The sequence below is a fragment of the Lactuca saligna genome, chromosome 1, assembly GCF_052625555.1.
Source record: "Lactuca saligna cultivar CGN05327 chromosome 1, ASM5262555v1, whole genome shotgun sequence".
Classification (NCBI taxonomy): Eukaryota; Viridiplantae; Streptophyta; class Magnoliopsida; order Asterales; family Asteraceae; genus Lactuca; species Lactuca saligna.
The window spans coordinates 89,933,295-89,955,284 of NC_136417.1; the positions used below are offsets into that span (position 1 = coordinate 89,933,295).

At 32.6% G+C, this 21,990-nt stretch overlaps 1 protein-coding gene, 1 long non-coding RNA gene and 1 pseudogene across 3 annotated transcripts; all 3 read left to right on the forward strand.

Moving 5' to 3' along the window:
* Positions 1 to 18,064: 18,064 nt before the first annotated feature.
* LOC145000099 (uncharacterized) lies at positions 18,065 to 18,548 on the forward strand. The gene is made up of 3 exons (XR_013661117.1): positions 18,065 to 18,146; positions 18,249 to 18,370; positions 18,454 to 18,548. It is a non-coding gene; the product is annotated as an uncharacterized LOC145000099 (long non-coding RNA).
* A 13-nt stretch (positions 18,549 to 18,561) lies between these two features.
* LOC145009615 (peroxisomal fatty acid beta-oxidation multifunctional protein AIM1-like) lies at positions 18,562 to 19,630 on the forward strand (annotated as a pseudogene). The gene is made up of 6 exons (XR_013663844.1): positions 18,562 to 18,567; positions 18,605 to 18,728; positions 18,795 to 18,913; positions 18,980 to 19,128; positions 19,230 to 19,368; positions 19,450 to 19,630. The product of XR_013663844.1 is annotated as a peroxisomal fatty acid beta-oxidation multifunctional protein AIM1-like (transcript).
* A 248-nt stretch (positions 19,631 to 19,878) lies between these two features.
* Positions 19,879 to 21,065, forward strand: LOC145009618 (putative receptor-like protein kinase At5g39000). The gene is made up of 4 exons (XM_078968281.1): positions 19,879 to 19,912; positions 20,048 to 20,140; positions 20,190 to 20,851; positions 20,982 to 21,065. The coding sequence occupies exons 1-4, from the start codon at positions 19,879 to 19,881 to the stop codon at positions 21,063 to 21,065; spliced, it is 873 nt and encodes a 290-aa protein (XP_078824407.1).
* Positions 21,066 to 21,990: the final 925 nt, after the last annotated feature.

A 21,990-nucleotide genomic window follows, 5' to 3' on the forward strand; every position in this document is an offset into this window, starting at 1 on the left:
AAACTTTTCAACTATCAACTAGTTTTTTATTTAACAGCTAGCTTTTCAGCTATCAGCTAATAACTAGTTTTTCAGCTAGTACGCCAAACATAACCTTAGTTTCCATGGTTTAAGGGTCGTACTAGATTATGACCCGCGTTAAATGCGGAGAAAGCATAAAGAAAATATAATTGTATATAGATATTGCAAAATAATTATAAGAAAATCAGGGTTATTGGTATTATTGAAATGTGTAGAAAATATACTGAAGTTGGTAAATATATATAGTCGTTGAAGGACCTCTTCATAGACAATATTTTTTTGTTTTATTAGTTGAACGAAATTTCTCATCACAAAATACCTTCAAACCTTTTTTACATGTGACATGGGAAACACCAATATATAGCAAACCATGCGCGAAAACGGGTCTACGTAAGTATAATCCAACATTGACAATGTACTTTCAAATACATTGTTATTTCATGGTTATACTGCAAAATAGAATTGTGTATTTCAAAAAATAGCAACTTATTTATATTTATTCGAAAGGAACCACATAAACCCCCCACAATATTAAATATAAAGAAACTAACAAACAAATATAAAAACAGTTATGTTTGCTCGATTTAGATATTGCCCGTGACTCAATGAAAATGTCAGAATACATAATTGGCACACAACTTACTTGTTATTATGAGATAAATTAAACAATTTAAACACATGATGATATCTTTTTTAATTTTATGATAATGATCAAATAATGGAAAAATGAATGCTTACTTCAAGACGTATACGGACATTTGAGTAAGGTCGATGGTCTTAACTGCTGAGTATTTATATCTTTTACATATAGCTATTAAATGGTTATACAAGATGAATTAAAAGTTCATTGCTATTTCTTACCGATGTAGAAGTATATTTCGACCATTTTTATATCAGATAAAAAACATATAGGTTCTTTTAGTATTACTACAATCCTACTTTCATATAAGATTACTTTTTTCACATGAGACCAAACTCGGTGTTTTTCTAGCATTATTATCATCCTATATTATACATTTTTGATAGTTTTGAAAAGTTCGTTGCAATTTCTCATTTCTTTTTGAAATCGTTGTTATTTCTTGTTGCTTAAGTTTTAGACTACTCTTTTGTATCAGACCAAATTTGAAGGTTATTTTTGCATTATTACCATCGTATATGTTCCATTTCATTTTTATTATTTAAATATAGTTTTTGTAGTTAAAAAAATGATACAAATATAAAAATGCTAACTAGTTATTAACCGACTATCTATAATGTATAATTAAAAATCAAGACACTATAATCATAATTTATTGATGTTAGATAAAATGTAATTTATTTGGGAATGAGGTTAGTTTTTGGTTATTTATTTCAAAAATATAATATGTATTCTACATTACAAATGCTTATCTATTAAATTTAACATTTGTTACTTTAGAATTTTATTTTTGCTTGACATAGCCATGATCGTTCCATATTTAATACTTTGCACCTTTACAACCTGCTTACTTGCATTCATTAAATCAAGATTTAACATTTTTTTAAAAAAAATATATAGAAAAGAAACTATTGAGTTATTATTAAACTGAATCGGTACGCTAAAAGATACATGAGACTTGCTATGAGACTTGCTTTTTATGATATCAATAATATCAAATTGGACAATTTTCTGTAAAATAATTTAAGAACTGAAGAAAACCTGATTGCCAAAATATATAATATCATTATTTAAGTCATAACCTGTTATATACCGACAAAATTGAAAATTTTAGCCAAAACTCTGTTACATGCCATCAAAGATGAAAAAAGATCCTTTAAAGTTAGATGAGGGTATTAATTTAAAAATCTTCTTTCACTTTTCGTTGGATGTATTTTTTGATAACAGGAACAATTATCAGTCCAAACATAATCTGTCAAAACCATCATATCCAAATCATAGATCGCTTAATCAAAAAAATAGAATACCACAGTACTAGTTGGTAAGCCAGTTAGAACATCTTTTTCTAAAAGATCAAGAAATTGACAATTTATTATAATCTTATCACGCTGATAAAAGTCATAACAAAGTGAAATAGATTGAATCGATAGTTTACAATAATAATAATAATAATAATAATAATAATAATAATAATAATAATAATAATAATAATAATAATAATAAAAATAAAATGAAGCCCTATCAGAAATAGAAAAACCTAAGGACGAGACAAAAAACATGTAACACTACAAAGTTGCAAACATCAAAAACACATGATGCTAAAAATCTAGAAAAAAAAAACAAAAACTAAATTTATACCTAGTTGTGAGGTGAGCGTAGAGAACTTGTGTCAGATTCTTTGACACATTTCGTCAAACATCTAAGGTGCATGTTCTAATAACCCATCTTTTGAATGTAACATGACAAAAAAAATCCAATGTTATAGGAAAGTATATGAAATGAACTAAATTAACTTGTATTTAGATTATGCAAATTATTTTGAACAATGTTCCTTCAAAAATATAATTATTGTTGTTTCATTCCTACATACAAAGTTTAATAAAAAAATGTTATCGTAATTATGCAATTTGATTCTAACATATAAAAATGACCACATAGAAAATTTAAGAATCAAATAAAAAAATTGTCTGTAATACCGTAAATATTATATTTAAGGAAATAAGATCATTATTAATTTATATGCTAGCGTCTTAGCCTACTTTTGATATAGTTCATGTATTGTGACATCCCCAAAATCATGGCCAAAAAAGACCATTTTCATTTATGCTTTAAATATAATTTCAGAGTATATCATTTTGATTTAAAAGATTGCGGAATTTGTTCCCAAAAACAAAACATGATCAAATAATATTTACCAAAGCATTCAATAAAGAAATGTATTTGTATTAGATATCAAAACTCGGGATGTCATGTTGTAATACAGACCAAAAAGCATAAACGACATATTACAAGTCATAGAACAATTATATACAACAACATGCTTATAAAAATAACAACTTGATGATTCATCCATCTTACGCCCTTGCGCCACTTCCTATAATACAAATAAATTGAGTGGGTCAGGCTAGGGAGTCTGGTGAGCATATAGGGTTTTCAACCCATAATAACTAATCATATTTAATTCACCATTCAAAAATAACCCGATTACCCATTCACGTTATCCTCACTTTACGTCCCTAAACACAACATCTATCTCAAGGGACCTAATCTAGAATTTTCATCGGGATGGACATTACTGCAAAGTGGTTTCCTCAACAGTAGATGTCCTAAAGGCAACCATAAGGGGGGATAGAGTACACTGGTGAACACATCGTTCACAACACCTACAGGTTATGAACCTGCCAGCGTTCCACTGGATAGTCTAGAAAGAGTCCGTAGTCGTCATTCATACTCCGCTAGATGACTAGATCAACTACAACATTGAGGCCTCTCATCAGTAGATAACAATATACATATGTATTCATATGCCACTTTAAAACTGATAAGATATTCATTCGATATTCATTCCAAATAAACAAATAACACATAATCATATAGCACATATTTCATAAAGAATATTTTATATAAGTGTGTTTGCAGAAAGCAACTACACACTAACTTATATCGTATATTTCATACATTCAATACTTATAATCGGGTATATGAAATGGACTATGCACTCACTTGATCAAAAGATGATCGAACAACACTACGACTTTTTTAAGTAGAATTCTTCAATAAATCAGGAAGATTTTCACACACCGGGCTTCTCGCAAGTAGAGCTGCAGCTCGGAAACTCTTTTCTTCTCGGAATCTTCGGGCTTCGTGACTTGCTTCGGGTCTCGGGATGATACCGGGGCTTCTGTGGTATTTATTTGCTCGTAAATCGACGTAATACGGGTGAGAGATGAGTGAATTAGCAACCTTGGTCGTCTGCCCCTTCAAATCTATTTATAGGGTTGTTTTGCTCGATTTTCACGTCGTGAACAGTGTTTTCACGTCGTGGGCTGAACGTCATTGCATGCGTCATCACAAGTGGGGGTCTGACAGACTCCAGGAGGCGTCAGAAAACATTTCACGTAGTGAAAACTGATTTCACGTCGTGGTCTCTCACAGTTTTGGGGATTCGCGCCCCGAACTTTAAAAATTCATAACTTTCACATACGAGCTCCATTTTCGACGTTCTTTTTTTTTCCACACGTAGGTAAAAACAAGATCTACAACTTTCCTTTAGACTTTCTCGGCTAAATTTGAATTTATTTTTATTATATATTTATTATATTATTTTTAGTAGGTCGGGACAGGAAAACTCCGTTAGAAATCCATATCTCCTTCATCTGGCGTCCGTTTTCGTCTATCTTTCTACCGTTGGACTATTATGAATGAGATCTTAAATTCTCATTTAGAAAGTTTTGGCTATAAAGGGTATAACACTCCATTGCTAAATTTAAATTTTTAAATTTATTATAAAATGTTAAAAATATTTAAAATTAATATGCGCGAATATGATATTTTGACACTTACGAAGATGAATATGATATTTAGTTTTTTGGTTGGATAAATATGGTATTTTAGTATTTAAGAATGACATATACGAAATTCTCCCATTAGTTTATATATAGTTAATGAGAAATTAAATATCATTTTATTCATATCCGTCTTCTTACTTATATAATAACGACATGTGAAATCCAGTTATACTCTCTCTTAATCACCTCTCAGATTTTGATGTTTACATTAATCAAGTAAGTAGCAAGATGGACACAAACAAAATGTAGCAGGATATTTTATTTATGATAGTTTATTATAACCAAACAATAAAATCCATAAAAAATAAATAAATAAATAAATAAGCGATTTTAAATAACAACTAAAAAAGGCTAAGAAAAAATCAATTGATAAGGTGGAAGGAGTCCACCTTTCGTATAAAATATTAGCCATTATTTTGGAGACTAGATGCGTAAAAGTCAAATAATCATAATAGTTTTTATAATAATACATAAATATAAACATGGGCATACTTTTTCGTTTTGCTAAAAGTCATGACGAATCCTATCAAACTAAATAATATTGATATATGGACTAACATGCGACCGACCCAGGCAAATGATATCATGGTTCGACTATAATCTGATCCAAATGCCCTATATCTACTAAGTTATCATAATTTTTTATGAATCCTTATAAGAACCGATTTCTAAAATTCAGTTTATAAAATATTAAATACAGAACAGTTCGTTTAAGTTTCTATTTAGTCAAAATTTAGGATTACACGTTACCTCAAAGGCCATATGCTGTCATGCAACATGACTTTGTTCGGCCAGCTGATCTCATGCAATATGACATTGTTCAGCTGATGTAGCCTGAATATGAGATATATTTAAACGACATGAAACCATATATTGAAACTTACCATTTCAGATCCAGGTACGTGTATCTTCTTTGAAGCCTCTTCACTCACACACAACACACAGTCTTGTCTTTTATCAAAAAACAATCACTATGGTGATGTGGAAGTTTAATGTTTTTGATTGTTGAAAATGTTCATTTATTTTGTTACAATCTCATATTTATTTTAAGAAAATTGGAAAGGGTATATTATGTAAATGTTGTGTTCTGGAAGGATGAAAGTTGTATGCAGGTTATAAAGTTAAGACACGCGGGTTGAATCTGGGTCGGTTCTAGATCGGGTTATATTTGTGGATATAATCCGAGATATAAATAGAGGAGAGAAGGTTCTGGAGATAAGATTTACAGATGAAGTTGTTAGATCTAGATATTTTCTCTCAGTTTTATCTCTCGAGAGTTCTTTATTGTTAGCTTGATACATATCTGATTCGTTGTATTTGAGTGAGAGAAAAAGTGTGTAATCAGATCTGTTTTTCTCTCATTTTTTGATCGTTAGAAGTAGTTTAGGTTGAGTGACAATCTGAGTGTTTTTGTAGTGAGTTTTGAGTTGTAAGTATATTGAAAAACCACCTGTTTCTTGATCTTATATTGATATGAGAAATGGTGATGTTGGGAAGTTAGTTTTGTGAGTTTTTAACATGGTATCAGAGCTTGAGGCTTGTCTTCGTTGATCCTAACGGTCGCTTCTTGTTCTTGCTCGTCTTTTCGTGTTTCTACTTTGGACGATCTGTGAAAGGTATACTTTCTTTTTGTTTTTTGCGATTAAATAAGTTCAGTTTAGGGTTTTTCTTTTATTTCCCTAAAATCTGGAGTCTATTTGTTGAGATCTTGGTACTGCGAGTTGTTTGTTTAATCTTTCAGGGATACTGTGATTCGAGATCTAACTAAGCGTTGCTGTGAAGTAGACTAAAACTCTCCAACGTTGTCGATCAATCCCTATTAATCTGAAATAATCCTCTTGGGGTCAGATTTTATCACTGATAAACCCTTGTAGGAAACGGATTTAGGGAGTCGACGTTGTCCATCTTTTTTGCCTAGTGCACTGTGAGGGTTTCTCGTTCCCTTCTCTCTATTTTCTAGCTGTAGATCTGGAATTCTTTGATGTTTTGAGTACATCTGTTATCTGTTGGTTGCTTCTCGAAGTTGATTTGTTCTTTTTTCACACTGTGTTGATTGTCTTGGGCCCCGACATACTGTGGTGACCATCTGGACTTTAAGTCAACACTAGTGTTGGTTTCTTTTCGTGATCTGTTTTGCTATTTGGTTTCTTGATTGTTACTTGTGATTTACTATGGCTGGTGAACCTTCTGATGGGAGTGGTGTTCCTAAGGAAACTCCTGTAGATTTTGATGATCCTTTATATGTCCATCCTTCTGATAATAATGTAACGTCTATTATAACTGTTAAGCTGACTGGTAATGAGAATTATCGATTGTGGCGTAGTGCTATGTCTAGAGGTCTTAAAGCTAGAAATAAATTGGGCTTTGTGGATGGTACTATTACTCTTGAAAGTACTGATAAATCTAAAGCTTCTAAATGGGAACGTGTAAATGTTGTTGTCTGTAATTGGATTCTAGGGTCAATTTCTGAAACTATATATACTAGTCATGTGTATTCAGATAATGCTAAAGATATCTGGGATGAATTGTTTGAAACATACAATAAATCTGATTGATCGGTAATCTTTAATATTCATCAGCAGATCAACACATTAAAACAAAATGGTTCCTCTCTTTCTGACTATTTTAGTAAATTAGATTCTTTGTGGAAGGAGTTTGATGGGTTAACTAGTTTAACTGAATGTGTATGTGAGGCAGCTACAAAACTTAATGATCATTCAAAATTGATGAAATTAATGCAATTTCTTAGTGGACTTGATGATGTTTATAATCAAGTCAAGAGTCACATTCTTTTGATGGAACCTTTACCTAATGTTAAATCTGCCTTCTCTATTCTTTCTAGAGAAGAGTCTCTTCAAAAGAATGGGTATCTTGGGTCTACTATTTCTTCAAAACCTCAAGTTTCTGTGTTTAATAGCAAAGTTAATGATTTTAAACGAGGACAGAATCAAGTTAGGTTTAAGAACCAAGGATTACAATGCAAACATTGCAATCTTAAAGGTCACACTATAGAAAGATGTTATAAACTAATTGGTTATCCAAAGGATTTCAAATTTAAAAATGAAAGTAATAATCAAAACAAGTCTGGTGTTGTCAACTCTTCTTCTGTTAGTGCTAACAATAGTAAGTCTGTTTCTTCTGAGTCTGGTCTTGGGAGTGATGCTCATTTTCTTACTAGTGAGCAATATTCTAAGTTTTTGCGTCTCATTAGTGAGAATCCTGCTTGTGATGATGTGCCTGCTACTGTAAATATGGCAGGTATGTCTATGTTTCAATGTTGTAATTCTTTTGCTAGTTCAAATGATTTTCAAAGCTGGATTGTTGATTCAGGAGCTAATCAACATATGATAGCTTCTGAGTCACAACTTAAAGATGCTATAGATGTGTCTAAACTGAATCTGTCTGTTAAACATCCTAATGGTTCTTCAGCTTCTATTAATAAAATAGGGAATCTTCAATTATCCTCACATCTTACCTTATTTGATGTCTTTGCTGTTCCTGATTTCAATGTTAATCTTTTATCTGTCCATAAACTTTGTAAAGACAGTGGCTGTGAGGTTGTTTTTTCTGAACATACTTGTAAAATCCAGGATTCACTATCAAAGAAGATGATGGAGAATGGTAGAGAGTCTGGGGGATTATACTATCTTGATTGTGTTCCCTCGGGTATTTCAACAAATAGTGTGTCTAAATGTTATGTTTCTAAACTAACTTGGCATAGTAGACTTGATCATCCAGCAGACCAAGCTCTAATATCTTTAAAGGGTATTCTAAAACTTGGAAATGAATCTCTTCCTCCTTGTGATGTTTGTCATAAATCTAAACAAACTAGAGAACCTTTTTCACAAAGTCAACATACATCTACCAAGTTAGGTGAATTGGTTCACTTAGATGTCTGGGGTCCTTATAGGCTTGCTTCTGTTGAAGGGTTTAAGTATTTTCTAACTATTGTGGATGATTGTACTAGGGCCACTTGGGTATTTCTTTTAAAATCTAAAATTGAGGTTTTTGATTGTTTCAAATCCTTTGTTAATATTCTTTCAAATCAATTTAATGTTAATGTTAAAATAGTAAGTTCAGACAATGGTACTGAGTTTGTTAATAATCAAATGAAGTTCTTTTGTTTTGAAAAGGGCATAATTCATCAAACGTCGTGTGCTTATACTCCACAACAAAATGGAGTTGTGGAGAGAAAGCATAGGCATATCCTTAATGTTGCTCGATCTCTTTTATTTCAATCAGGAGTTCCTGTTAAGTATTGGGGAGATGCTGTTTTGACTTCTGTTTTTTTAATAAATAGAATGCCTACTTCTGTTTTAAATGGTCAATCACCTTATGAGTTGGTTTTTCAAAGAACTCCAAATTTTGACTATTTAAGGGTTTTTGGTTGTCTATGTTTTGCTGTTAAACCAAATGTTTCTGATAAATTGTCTGAACGTGCTGAAAAATGTATTCTTTTAGGTTATTGTTCTGATAAAAAGGCATATAAACTCCTTAGTTTGGATACTAATTCTTCTTTTGTATCCAGGGATGTGAAGTTTTATGAGTCTGTTTTTCCATACAAGTTGAAATCAACTTCTGTTGATAAAGTTTCGAATATTTTTGGCCCTAGTGATCTCTTTTCCTGTGATGAATTTGATAATAATAAATATATAAATGATTATATTAATCTTGATAAGCTGAGAGTAGAGTCTCAGTTGGATGGTGCTGATGCAGTCATTGGTATGGATGATGTTGATTCTAGTAATTTTGTCAACCTTGGTGGCGAGGTAGTTGCGCCTCCTACTGATTCATCTGTTCCTTCTTCTTCAAGTGTATCTGAGGAAAGTAGTCAATCAGTCTTAACCCCTTCTTTGGATCAGTCTATAGGTATCTCTAGATCTAGGCGTGAGTCTCATATGCCTGTTAAGTTTTCTGATTATATTGTAGAAGGTAAGTATAAATATGGTGTTGAAAGAACCATTAACTATTCTTTTCTTGATTCTAAAACTAAGTGTTTTATTTCTAATCTTGATAAAACTGTTGAACCAAAAAGTTATAATGAAGCTTTTTCTGATCCTAATTGGATTAAAGCTATGAATGATGAAATGGAAGCACTTCATCGAAATAATACATGGGAAATAACTGTTTTACCTAAAAATAGGAAACCAATTGGATGTAAATGGGTTTATAAGGTTAAATACAAGTCAAATGGTGAAATAGATAGATATAAAGCACGTTTAGTTGCTAAAGGTTATAATCAAAGAGAGGGTATTGATTTTGAGGAGACTTTTTCTCCTGTTGCAAAAATTGTAACAGTTCGTATTGTTATTTCTCTTTCTGTTCACTATTCTTGGCCTTTATATCAGTTGGATATTAATAATGTTTTTTTATATGGAGATCTTACTGAAGATGTTTATATGTCACTTCCACCTGGTTATTATTCTAGTAATGATACTAGGGTATGTAAGCTTACTAAGTCTTTATATGGACTGAAGCAGGCTCCTAGGAAATGGAATGAAAAGCTTTGTGCATCATTGTTTATGTTTGGTTTTAAACAGAGTATAAGTGATTATTCATTGTTTATTAAGAAAATTGAAGGTTCAATAACTATATTGCTAGTATATGTTGATGATATTATTTTAACTGGAAATAGTGAAGTAGAGTTAAAGAAGGTAAAGAATTTTATGAGTAGTCAGTTTTTAATTAAAGATCTTGGAACACTTAAATATTTTTTAGGGATTGAAGTGGTTAAATTTGACAGTGGTTTATGTTTAAACCAAAGAAAATATTGTCTTGAGTTGTTGCATGAATATGGTATGCTTGGGTGTAAGTCTGTGACCACACCTTTGGAAACAAATTTTGTTATAAATTCTGATAATCATGATGGGAAAAATGAATTGTTGGAAAATAAAACTGAATTTCAGAAACTAATAGGTAAACTTATCTATCTTACAGTTACTAGACCTGATATTTCTTATGCAGTCCAGGTCCTTAGTCAGTATATGCATAGTCCTAGAAAGTTACATTTAAATATTGCTTTTAGATTGTTAAGGTATTTGAAAAATAGTCCTGGAAAGGGAATTGCTTTAACCAAATCAAGTGTGTTGGAATTGAAAGGTTTTGTGGATGCAGATTGGGCTAAATGTTTAGCCACAAGAAGGTCTGTATCTGGGTATATGGTATATCTTAATAATTGTCTTATTTCTTGAAAAAGTAAAAAACAATCTACTGTTTCAAGATCCTCTACTGAGTCGGAATATAGGGCTCTTGGCTCTATCACATGTGAGATAATTTGGATTTTAAAAATTCTCTTTGAATTAGAGGTTAAAAGTTTTATTCCTGTTTCTGTTTTTTGTGATAATAGTTCCACAATTAAATTAGCTCTTAATCCTGTGTTTCATGAAAGGACAAAACATTTTGAAATAGATCTGTATTTTGTTAGAGAAAAAATTTCTAGTAGTGTTTTAAAACTTGTAAAAATTGGTTCAGATGAACAAAATGCTGATATATTAACAAAGTCTTTAAGTGTGAAACAACATGAATTTTTGTCTAATAAAATGGGTCTTATTGATATTTTCAGAAAATAAATATTTCGATTGAGGGGGGATGTTGAAAATGTTCATTTATTTTGTTACAATCTCATATTTATTTTAAGAAAATTGGAAAGGGTATATTATGTAAATGTTGTGTTCTGGAAGGATGAAAGTTGTATGCAGGTTATAAAGTTAAGACACGCGGGTTGAATCTGGGTCGGTTCTAGATCGGGTTATATTTGTGGATATAATCCGAGATATAAATAGAGGAGAGAAGGTTCTGGAGATAAGATTTACAGATGAAGTTGTTAGATCTAGATATTTTCTCTCAGTTTTATCTCTCGAGAGTTCTTTGTTGTTAGCTTGATACATATCTAATTCGTTGTATTTGAGTGAGAGAAAAAGTGTGTAATCAGATCTGTTTTTCTCTCATTTTTTGATCGTTAGAAGTAGTTTAGGTTGAGTGACAATCTAAGTGTTTTTGTAGTGAGTTTTGAGTTGTAAGTATATTGAAAAACCACCTGTTTCTTGATCTTATATTGATATGATAAATGGTGATGTTGGGAAGTTAGTTTTGTGAGTTTTTAACATTGATTCTGCCATCATTTTCGTTTTTTACATGATAGTATCAATATCCAGTGTTCACTCGTAATCACTGTTAGAAGAAGAAAAAGTACTATAAGGTTTTGATCTTTTGAATTATGACTGATGAAAAAGGGATTTATTGGGCTTTTTAGGAATATGATAGTTTTGGTTCATTGGATTTCTTATGATTATGATTATCTTGGCCAAATAGTGATGAATAAGAGAGCCAAGTGTTCTTCTTTTTAGGATTACTAAGAGAGTTTTGAGGATTTATCTCACTGTTCAACTGTGGATCCATCCAAATTGTTTTGTTTTCTTAGTGAGGAATGGAGCGCTAATTTTAGATAATGGAACTATGGATACAAATTGTTTTGTTTTTCTATCGAGAAATGGATCGCTGATGTAAATAACCTTTGTGTCTCTAAAAAATTGAAACTGTATCTGTATTAATTCAAGAAAACAGTTCTCTGATTATAATTGCGTTGGCATTCTCTTAGGGATATTCTGTATAATGCTTAATGTTTTTGCAGTATATAGCAGGTAATCTGGAGGATACGTTCAAGCTCTTAGTTCATACTTTGTGTGTCGAGGAAATCATGGATAGTAAGATTGTCCCTTCATCGCTTGCTGAGATTGCACCTTTTCTTGGTGTCGCTGATGAAATTAAATCGGAAAATCTGAGGGTTGCCTACTGTTGTAAGTCCCCAACACATATTATAATTAAATTTTACACACACACACATAGTTTAAATTTAAGGGTATTATAGCTAGGAAGAAGGAAAATATTTTCTAACTCCAATTCTAAACACAACATGGCCAAGATCCTGACACCCAAACAGAATTATATAGGGACAGATATTACTGTGGGTAATATACATTCAAACTGAATTATATAGGTAAAATACATTCATGTAATATAAGGACATGTTTGGTCAGAAGAAATAGAACAATTTGTGGGTAATATCCCATATATTCATTGTAGGGCAGAAGAAATCTGTGTATCATAAAAAGATAAGGAAATAAGTATTTCACAACATAAAGAAGTGAATTATATAGGGACAGATACTACCGAAGCATACCTTTGGGTATACCCATATGCTTTGTAAAAATTCTTGTATACATGATCAGGTCGGTTATATGCCTATGAAAGAGCTGAGAGACTAGATCTAGAATCAGCTGGCCCTGGTGGTGTTCATCAATTCAAGATTTCCCTGCTTCAGCAGCTAAAACAGGTGTTTGTTCTCTTCTGTTTACTCCTTCCGTATTCATGAGCAATTTGAAGCAAATCAAGACTATTATGCCAGAAAATTTTTGAGCAAATTTGTATCAAGTATTATGTTCCATGTATCTTTCTTAAACATTTAATTGGTTGATTCTCAGAATGTCAAAACGTATATCAGTCTTTTGTTCTTCGTCATTCCATGTTAGATGTTTCCTTATCGAGACAAACTTTTAATTTGTTAGAGCCAAGTTAATATTGGATTGATAGTGTATCCTTTAGACAGACCATAATTTCTGTCTTAAGATCGATATACATATATCTGATGGTCAAAGATAGTCAAAATGTATATAGTTGATGGTCAACATATCGGGCTCTTCTTAATGAATCGTTTTTATCTAATTGAATTACAAAATTAGGTTTTATTTATTTATTTCGAAATTCAAAGTTAACTGTCTGACAGGTTTTTGACAGTTATGAATTTCGGTTTTGACAGGTTTTAACTGTCAGTTGAGAGAATATAAATTACACCTCAATTGACAGCTTTTCTGGTTGGAACTACCCATAAAAAAATATAGTTCTCGTTCCACGTTTTTCCAATGTTTCATCATGGAGACATACTTTTGATTCGTCATATCCATCATTATCTTGGATTGATATGTATGTCTTCTAGACAGACCCATAAGTGGGAAAATTCTATCTTACGACACTGCAGTTGTTGCAGAGTTCGATCAAATTCATTTCTCTAATTGGGATTCAAGTACGTTTTATTGCGTATTGTATTTAACAATACATATTTCTATATTTAGTTTTTTCTCTTTTGAACATATCTTTTAATTGTTTGTTAAATTCGTTACTACCACTGTTAACGTGGTGCCATAGTTAGTTTCCTTTTTGAAATTGAGTAAATACATAAATGACCATCTTTATTCCAAAGGCATACTCTTTTAATTCCCTTCCCATAGATTATGAATCCCATAATTGTATTCTCTTTAGGAAGATCAACAAACATCCAAAAAAGTATGTTGGATAATGGAGTAGGCACAAAAACTAGGGACATAAGGAAATCTACTATAAAGAAAGACCTCTATTCAAATACTCTCTATCAACACATTATTTTAACCAAGACTAGTGAGCCTATGTAGAAGATTTGAGAATGAAAAAATGCATGGGATAGATTGAAGTTGTAGAAATGAGATGAGTTTGCTTGAAAATAACTATATAAGCTTTGGAAAGCTTTGAGTGATAGGGTGATTAAAAGTCCTAAAAACTCTAAGTCGATGGATTTGTTTTAGATGGAAAGGTTCTATGAGTCGATGGTCTAGAGTCTGGGGAAAAGATGGTGTTGTTAGGAAAATCTATCTAAGATGTCTCTCCTGACAATGTGGATTTTGAACTAGAAGTAGGTGAGTCAGAGATACTTGTATTATTTTTTTATCTCTAATAGTTGAAGAAGAGATGTGGCAGCCACTATAACGACCAAGAAATGGGGTGGGTTGGCATCATATCCAGTTTGGCCCGTTTTGACTCTATGTAGATTTCATGTAACTTTTAAGACCTATAACAAAATAAATAGAAATTTTCTTGTTAGGCCGTAGATGTAGCATGATTACCCAAAATCTATGTGTTCTTTACTTCTCTTTGCATCTTAAATTTTGTGTGTGCTGATCGAAAATGTAACAGACTTGATCCTGCTGAAGAGAGAATTGGAGATGGAGGAAGCCCCAAATTTAATCATCTTATTTTTTATATGTATTCTTTTTATTTTTTCTATCCTGATTGAAATATTTTAATTCTCATTCCAGTACCCTCTATGTTACAAAAGCTTATCGAATTGCAAAAGTTCTATTTATGGTTCTGAAGTCAGTCAGTCGTTTAGATTCTGTTAAGGTGCCAGAGGAGGTAAATTGTTGGATATTCTGTTCCTCGAAGAAATCCATTTCATAACTTCTGAAATTTTCTTTATCCAATTTTTATGAACTATTAATGTGTTTGTGTTCATAGATATTGAAAGCACATGAATTTGTAGTTGCGAAGGCAGGAATATACACTCAGGATATATTTCTACTTGAACCTGAAACTTCAGATCAAAAGGTACAAAGACATCCCGAGAGATATGTTCGAGAAATTCATTTGATGATTTCCTATATTTGGTGGAGCAATTTGGTGAATTGTTACTGTGTATGTGTGTAGATATTTATTACAAGCTCAAATATTGCTAAGAAGGCAGAATTGCATACTGATAATATACTTCCATTTAAGCCTGGAAGTTCAAGTCAAGAACAGCTAAGATATCCAGAGGTTGGTTCCAGAAATCATGTATATATCATATATGTATGTTTTTTAGACTGGTTCAATATTAATTAGTCAGAACATGTCTGCAGATGAAACAACTAAACCGTTGTAGAATCCCCCTGGAGGCTATAAAAGATAGTACCCAAGACTTTAATTCTAAAAATTTCATTGGGAAGGGTGGATATGGAAGTGTATACAAGGGAATGCTCACCTGGGAAGATCATGTAAATGAGCCAGTTGCTGTAAAACGGCTAGATGTCACTGGGTTTCAAGGTAAAAAGCACTACTAGAAACTTGAGTTTCAGCTATGGATTTTACTACGGATTTATTCTCTAGCAAAATTTAGACTTATAGCTAGGGAAATACGACAGATCTACCATGTTTTTTATAATAATTTTATTTATTTAACATATGAAATATTAGTGAGGATTTACCAAGGGATCGGCTACGGATCTCGCAAGGATTTAACGACGCACCACTATTCCTCGCTAATCACTCAAAAAATAAAGGCGCTTAGCTAGGGTTCAACGAGGGATAAAAAAATTGTGCCATAGTACCCGTTTAGCGAGAGAACGACGACGGAAACAATATTTGGGATACACGCGTTTTGTTTTTTCTATCGCCAATCTCTCGCGCTGAAATTGGCACAACCCAGTTCCATCTTCACGAAGGTGGTGTAACTTTCCTTCCCTCGAGCTTTATCATTCTTGACTCTGGAGTAAGTTCCCTTCATCTCTGTTCCGGTTATGCTTTATCTCACCATCTCTGTTCGATCAGATGACGACACTGCTCACCGGATTCCGGCAACCTCCACATCTTTAAATCTGAAAGTATTCTTAATTTACCTTCGTTAGGGTTTAATTTACCTTCCAGTTCAGGTAAATCTCGTCCTTCTTAGGTTAGTTTGAGTTCAATTTCACAATATACTTTGTTAGGGTTTAATTTACCTTGAAACTTTCTGGTTATTGTGTTAGGGCTACCATCGATTGCATCTATATAAGAATAGACACTTAGAATTAGAACTTGAGTTAGGGCTTGATTCATCTAGTTTCTCAATTTTCATGCAATTCCAAAGAGCTACAGCATCATCATTCTCCCCAGATTTAATCATCAAAACACCAGGACAATCCAACCATTTGATATTCTTGTCTAATTGATATTCTTGCATTGTTCATGTCAGACCTGGTGTAGCCCCAACATTGGCAACATGACATATTTTCAAGCTAATAATTAGATTGCTCCTGCCTACATTAGGCAAGCCAACTACACCCACAGTAATCTACTTTTTAATCTGCATCAAATTTGGAGTACGACATCAGTAAAAAAACTTATAAGTTAACACCACATGAAAAAAACAAGATAAAAAGGTTGAAATGTCCACATCATGGCTTCTTGAGTAATTCTTGACTTTTTAATCGACTTTATAAGAGTTTCTGCTGCTTAGACAATCACTTGTTTGTAAAAGATTAGTTGTCTTTTTTGCAGCCTTTGAGGATTTGTATCCCAAATTAGATTGTGCTTATTTGTTAATTTCTAGACTTTATAAGAGTTTCTTACATTATCTGCTCTTGTTTGCAGGATGCAGACCTTATTATGCTCGCTTTGGCTACACATGAACTCCATTTTTCCATTTTGCAAGAGGTTCTTGTTTAACTTCTTGTAAAATTGTGCTTATTTGTTAATTTCTAGCACAGTACTTTTTGACAATCAATTCTAATAATTCTAAGTTCTCGTATTGCTTGTAGAAGATAAGTAAAAAACAAGTCACTTATCTGTGTTGTTGTAAGTTGGGAATTCCGAAACCAATGTGATGAAATGTAGAGGATGGTTCAAACAGGTGCAGTTGACTATATATAAACATTTTACTTTCTTTTAATTCCTTGTTAATACAGGCTAATCCGTTTTTCCTGTGCTTCTGCTAGTTTGACCTAAACCATGATAAAGTTGATATAAGTCAACAGATGAACAGCCTTGATATTAAAGCTGTTGGAAAGCCAAAGTGGTTTGTGAAGAAGCTGCATCAGGTAATTAAGGAGTCAAATGTGCATGATGGATTAAACATGAGCTAGGAATTGGTATCTATGTTGTATGTACTTCTAATGTTAGTTTTATTGTGTCTTTTTACTGCAGTTTCTTCATGTTTGGATGCTGAGAGAATATCTTAACCTTGATTTGAGATCCACAAATGTGCCTGGAAAATTTGAATATGATATTAAACGACTGATTGACGATTTCATATTCATATGCTCTTTCAGTGGAAATGATTCTCTTCCGTATATGCCAACCTTGGAAATTCATGAGGTTTGAATGCTTTTTCCTTTTAGTTCTGTTTCAAGAAATTTTGTGATGATGAAAAAGTACAAAGATGAAAATTTGCTAAGGGTTTACCAAAAAAGTGTATTGAAATCTTCAAGAAACAACTAAAGCATTGTGGCTTTTGTGGTCGAAAATCCAAATTCTAAATTTTTATCATTCTTTATCAGGGTGGTAATGATTTATTGATTCATGTGTACAAGCAAGAGTTCAAGAACCTTAGAGGGTATCTTGTGAATATGGAAAAGGTAATCAGTGGTCGAATTAATGTGAATAAAAACTTTAGTTTCTCATCCATGACCCTAGAAGAGTCTGTTTTTGATCTATAAGACTCATTCTTGACGATGTATATAGCATTAGTTTCTATGGTTTTGAATTTTTGAAAAATAGAAATAGGTGTATGATAAGAAAGGAGGGTACATCAAACTAAAAAGGGTTGAAAAGTTCATCCTTGCAGTGGGTGCATACGAAGATCAGATTTTCAAGAAGAGATCAGCAATCCTTGAAAGCAAACTTTGACGTATGTTGTCAAAAGTCGAGGATGAGGTATATTTGATCATTTAAGTTCACTTTCTTTATTTTAATTTCCTTACAAATTCATAAACATACTTTTGCAATTAATCTTTTGTCTAGAGTGGTAATGGAGAAGTGGAGTTGTTTCCTGTGATGTTTGTTCACCATACACCGAAAAATTATTTGATCATGATGTGCAAGTATGATGTATTGTTGATCCCTGCTTTCTTTCTCTATCATTTTTGTATCTTTCTGAATCATATATTTGGGCTATATGACATGTCTTTTTCTTGTTTGCTCAGATGGCCGAGAATACAAAAGCTGCTCAGATGATCAAGAATACAAAAGCATTGAAGGAACAATTAAAATCTTACAATCGTGAGATATCAGAGGTTTTCAGAAACGGTCTTCTTTTAGACACATGGTATGCATCGTTGTTGTGAGCTTTCCTTCTTTTCAGACTGTAGATTACCACAACTAAGAAACGGTTAAACTAAATTTTGTCAGGTGGAACTGGGTACTCCTAGGTGGAGAAAACGGTATTACAAATACAAGTTTTCTACTGAAACGAAAGCGGATATGGAAAATACGAGGAAAGAAATCGCCACTGCTTTTATGCTAGTTGAGTTTAACAGGTTAATTGAGAATTAGATGATAGTTTGAAGACTTGACATGATATGATTTAGCAGTTGCTGTGTCAAAAGAAATCGCCACTGATTTTCCTGATCGCACTTTCATTTCTCTTGTAGTTGACCTTCTTACTAAAAATGGGCGAAATGGTAATTTACTAATTTTCATTTTCGTGTTGTCTTTCAATCATGTGTTTAAATGACATGACTTTTTCAGGTAAAACAATGGAAAAGAGTATTATATGTATGAAAAAGGTAGCAAACCAAAACCTGATAATATGGTGTTACCAGTTATAGAAGAGTCAAGAAGGGTAGCCAATCTTATGCCACAAGGAAAGGTAACCCACTTGTACCCTTGGGACATACTAAGGGCAATTTTGTCATTTTGTGTTTTATCTGTGTAGACTATAGCCATGACTGATGAAGAAATCGTAGAGATGGTGTTGTTTCCTATGGTGAATGAAGCATGTCGTGTTTTAGAGGAAAAAATTGTTCTTAAAGCATCCGATCTTGACATTGCATCTGTTCTTGGGATGAGTTTTCCTTCATATAGGTATGTTTATAACTGAAAAATAGCAATATAGTTTGCAAGAATAAACAATTTTAGATCAAAAAAAATGTATTTTGCATTTACATTTTCACAATGTGTTGCAGTGATGGCATTGTTTTTTGGGCAGATGTTGTTGGGAGTAAACACATATATACAAGTCTGAAGAAATGGTCTGAAAAATATGGCAACTTTTATAAATCATCAAGATTCTTGGAAGAAAGAGCCATGAATGGTGTCCCATTGGTGAGTTTACTTTTTATCCTCAATCTTTTTTACTTAATGGACTTAATGGGACACAAGCTATATATTGGTGCTCTTTTGCAGAGCGCACCTATAAATACGGGTTCTAGAGCACGTATGTAAGCAAGGGTATACAACTATATGTTCATGGGTTGAGTTATATGAAGCTAAGTATGATATGAAACATGATACTTTGGTAACTTTGATAGTTTTTGTATTATATTGTTTGGTTGTATCATTATTTGTTGTTTTTTAGTATAATAATTTGATGATTGTAGTATTTTTTTTCTTTTAGAATCATAATAAAAAAATGATACTACTAGTTTGCGACGGATTAGTGACAAAAAAAATGCATGAATTTTGTGAGGGATCAGTTACAGAAAAAAAAAAATCATGTCTAAAGTTTGCGACAGATCAGCGACGGAAAAAAAAAATTTAGTATATAAACTTTGCAAGGGATTAGCTACCGAAAAAAAAACTGATGAGGGAAATTTGCGACAGAACAGCGACAGAATGTCATTAACAAATTTTGTCGCTAATGTCCTGGGTAAATGTATTGAGTGACATTTAGCAACGGATATTCTGTCGCTAAATTTGTCGCAAGGAAAAACCGATCCGTCGCTAAAACCCTCGTTGAGTCATTAGCCACTTTTTAATTACCTATGGAGTGAATCTGTCGCAGATCCATCGCAAACAACATTTAGCGACAGAATAGCGACGGATTCTTCCATCTCTAAAACCCCTGTTTATAGTAGTGAAGGAGTTCCTCACCGAGGTTTCAATTCTTTCACAGTATCAACACGAGAATATCATACCCCTTATAGGGTTTTGTGACGATAATGGGGAGATGATTTTGGTTTATGAATACACAACTCATGGAAGCCTTGACCAATACTTACGTGACACCACAATATCAAATAGATTGTCATGGCCACAATTGCTTAAAATTTGCATTGGTGTTGCTTCGGCATTGGATTATCTTCATAATCATGTTGCAGAGAAACACCGAATAATACATCGGGATATAAAAAGTTCAAATGTTTTGTTGGATGAAAACGGGAAGGCAAAACTTTCGGATTTTGGTTTGGCTAGGATAGCTTTAGCAAATCAACAAAACACCCTTGTGATCACCAACATTGCTGGAACATATGGTTATAATGACCCACAATACGAAAGAACAGGATATTTATCAAAAGAATCTGATGTGTACTCATTCGGAGTGGTTCTGTTTGAAGTATTGTGTGGAAGGCTAGCATATGTTTTAAGTTACCATGATGAGCATCGATTCCTCCATCATCTAGCCAGAACACACTATGAAAAAGGAGAGTTGGACAAGATTATTGATCAGAGAATAAGAAATGATATAAAACCAATAACGTTGAACAAGTTTTCTGCTATTGCATATCGATGCTTGCAAGAAACTCGAGAACAACGACCTGCAATTGCTGACGTTGTATTCCAACTTAAGGTGGCTATGAAATTTCAAGTAAGTTGTGGATATCGTTTTTATCAGTTCCCTAAATATGGAGATGATTTGAAAGAACAAATATATAAAATTATTAACAAAAATGTACATTTGTTATTGACACATCATTTATTTATTTTTAATTCATCAGGAGTTAGAAGATGAGGAAGATGAATTCTACCTTAGTGGATACATGAAGGAAGCTTTATCCTTACATACAGAAACAATTAGATAAGACAAAGGCATTAAAAAAACATTGTAAACACCTAAAAGTATTTGTTCTCTACTTAAATATGTCCCAAAATAAGTGATCAACATGGTGACAACAATGTGAGAATTTATTAGAGAGGTTTTAGTTTTAAGTCTGGGCATCATCTTCAATCGCATGCTCTTTGGACTGTGATTTAATTTTCTCATGTTAGCTACGGGACCGGTTGGAGAAGTTAACAGCCGGTGACCCTTACCGTATATCGTATATGAATTATAAGATGCCTGCTTTATTATTTGTTTGTCTTGAACACTTGTAATTTAGGAACATGTTGCCTTGAAGAAATTTTGGATAAAAAGATCATTCAAGCTAAGTTTGTCTTAATGTTTGATTATATCACAATATAGTTGAATCCCTTGGAGCCATTCCTCTACTACGTTTAGTGAGACAATAACAAGGTTGGGAATTTGTTTTGTAGGTTTTGGTTTACTGTTACAATATTGTAGATTGTGTCTCAAAATCAAATTACTCCTTTGTGCATAGTTAGGCTAGGCCAACATAATGTGCGTACTTTTTGTTGGTATCGAAGAAAAATGGCTCCAACTAATACATAACTTGAAAACCTTCCCCATGTTCTTGAAATAGTAATTTCGACGGGAGCATGACAAAATCAGGTTGTGTATATAAGCTCTCAGTTTTTACTTTTTTGAAAGCCAAATATTTATTTAGAAAAGAAGGTAACCAATAGCAAACTAGCAAAAAACATAGTACAAGAAAGTGAGGCATACATGAAACTGATACCCTTGTACACGCTTCCCCTTATTCGAACCTATTAAAGTGGATTATGAAGCCTATTAAACTTGGTCAGAGAATAAGGGAATTATTCTACAAAAAAGAACCATTAATTTAGTCCATTACAGACCTTTTATCCCAAAGTAGTGAGACTAATACG

Bases quoted from the DNA above. Each gene is read 5' to 3' on its own strand.
- LOC145009618 (XM_078968281.1), top strand. From the start codon at position 19,879: ATGTCATTAACAAATTTTGTCGCTAATGTCCTGG. The intron at 20,141-20,189 runs GTTTCAATTCTT...TACCCCTTATAG, and splicing joins TGAAGGAGTTCCTCACCGAG to GGTTTTGTGACGATAATGGG. The intron at 20,852-20,981 runs GTAAGTTGTGGA...TTAATTCATCAG, and splicing joins AGGTGGCTATGAAATTTCAA to GAGTTAGAAGATGAGGAAGA.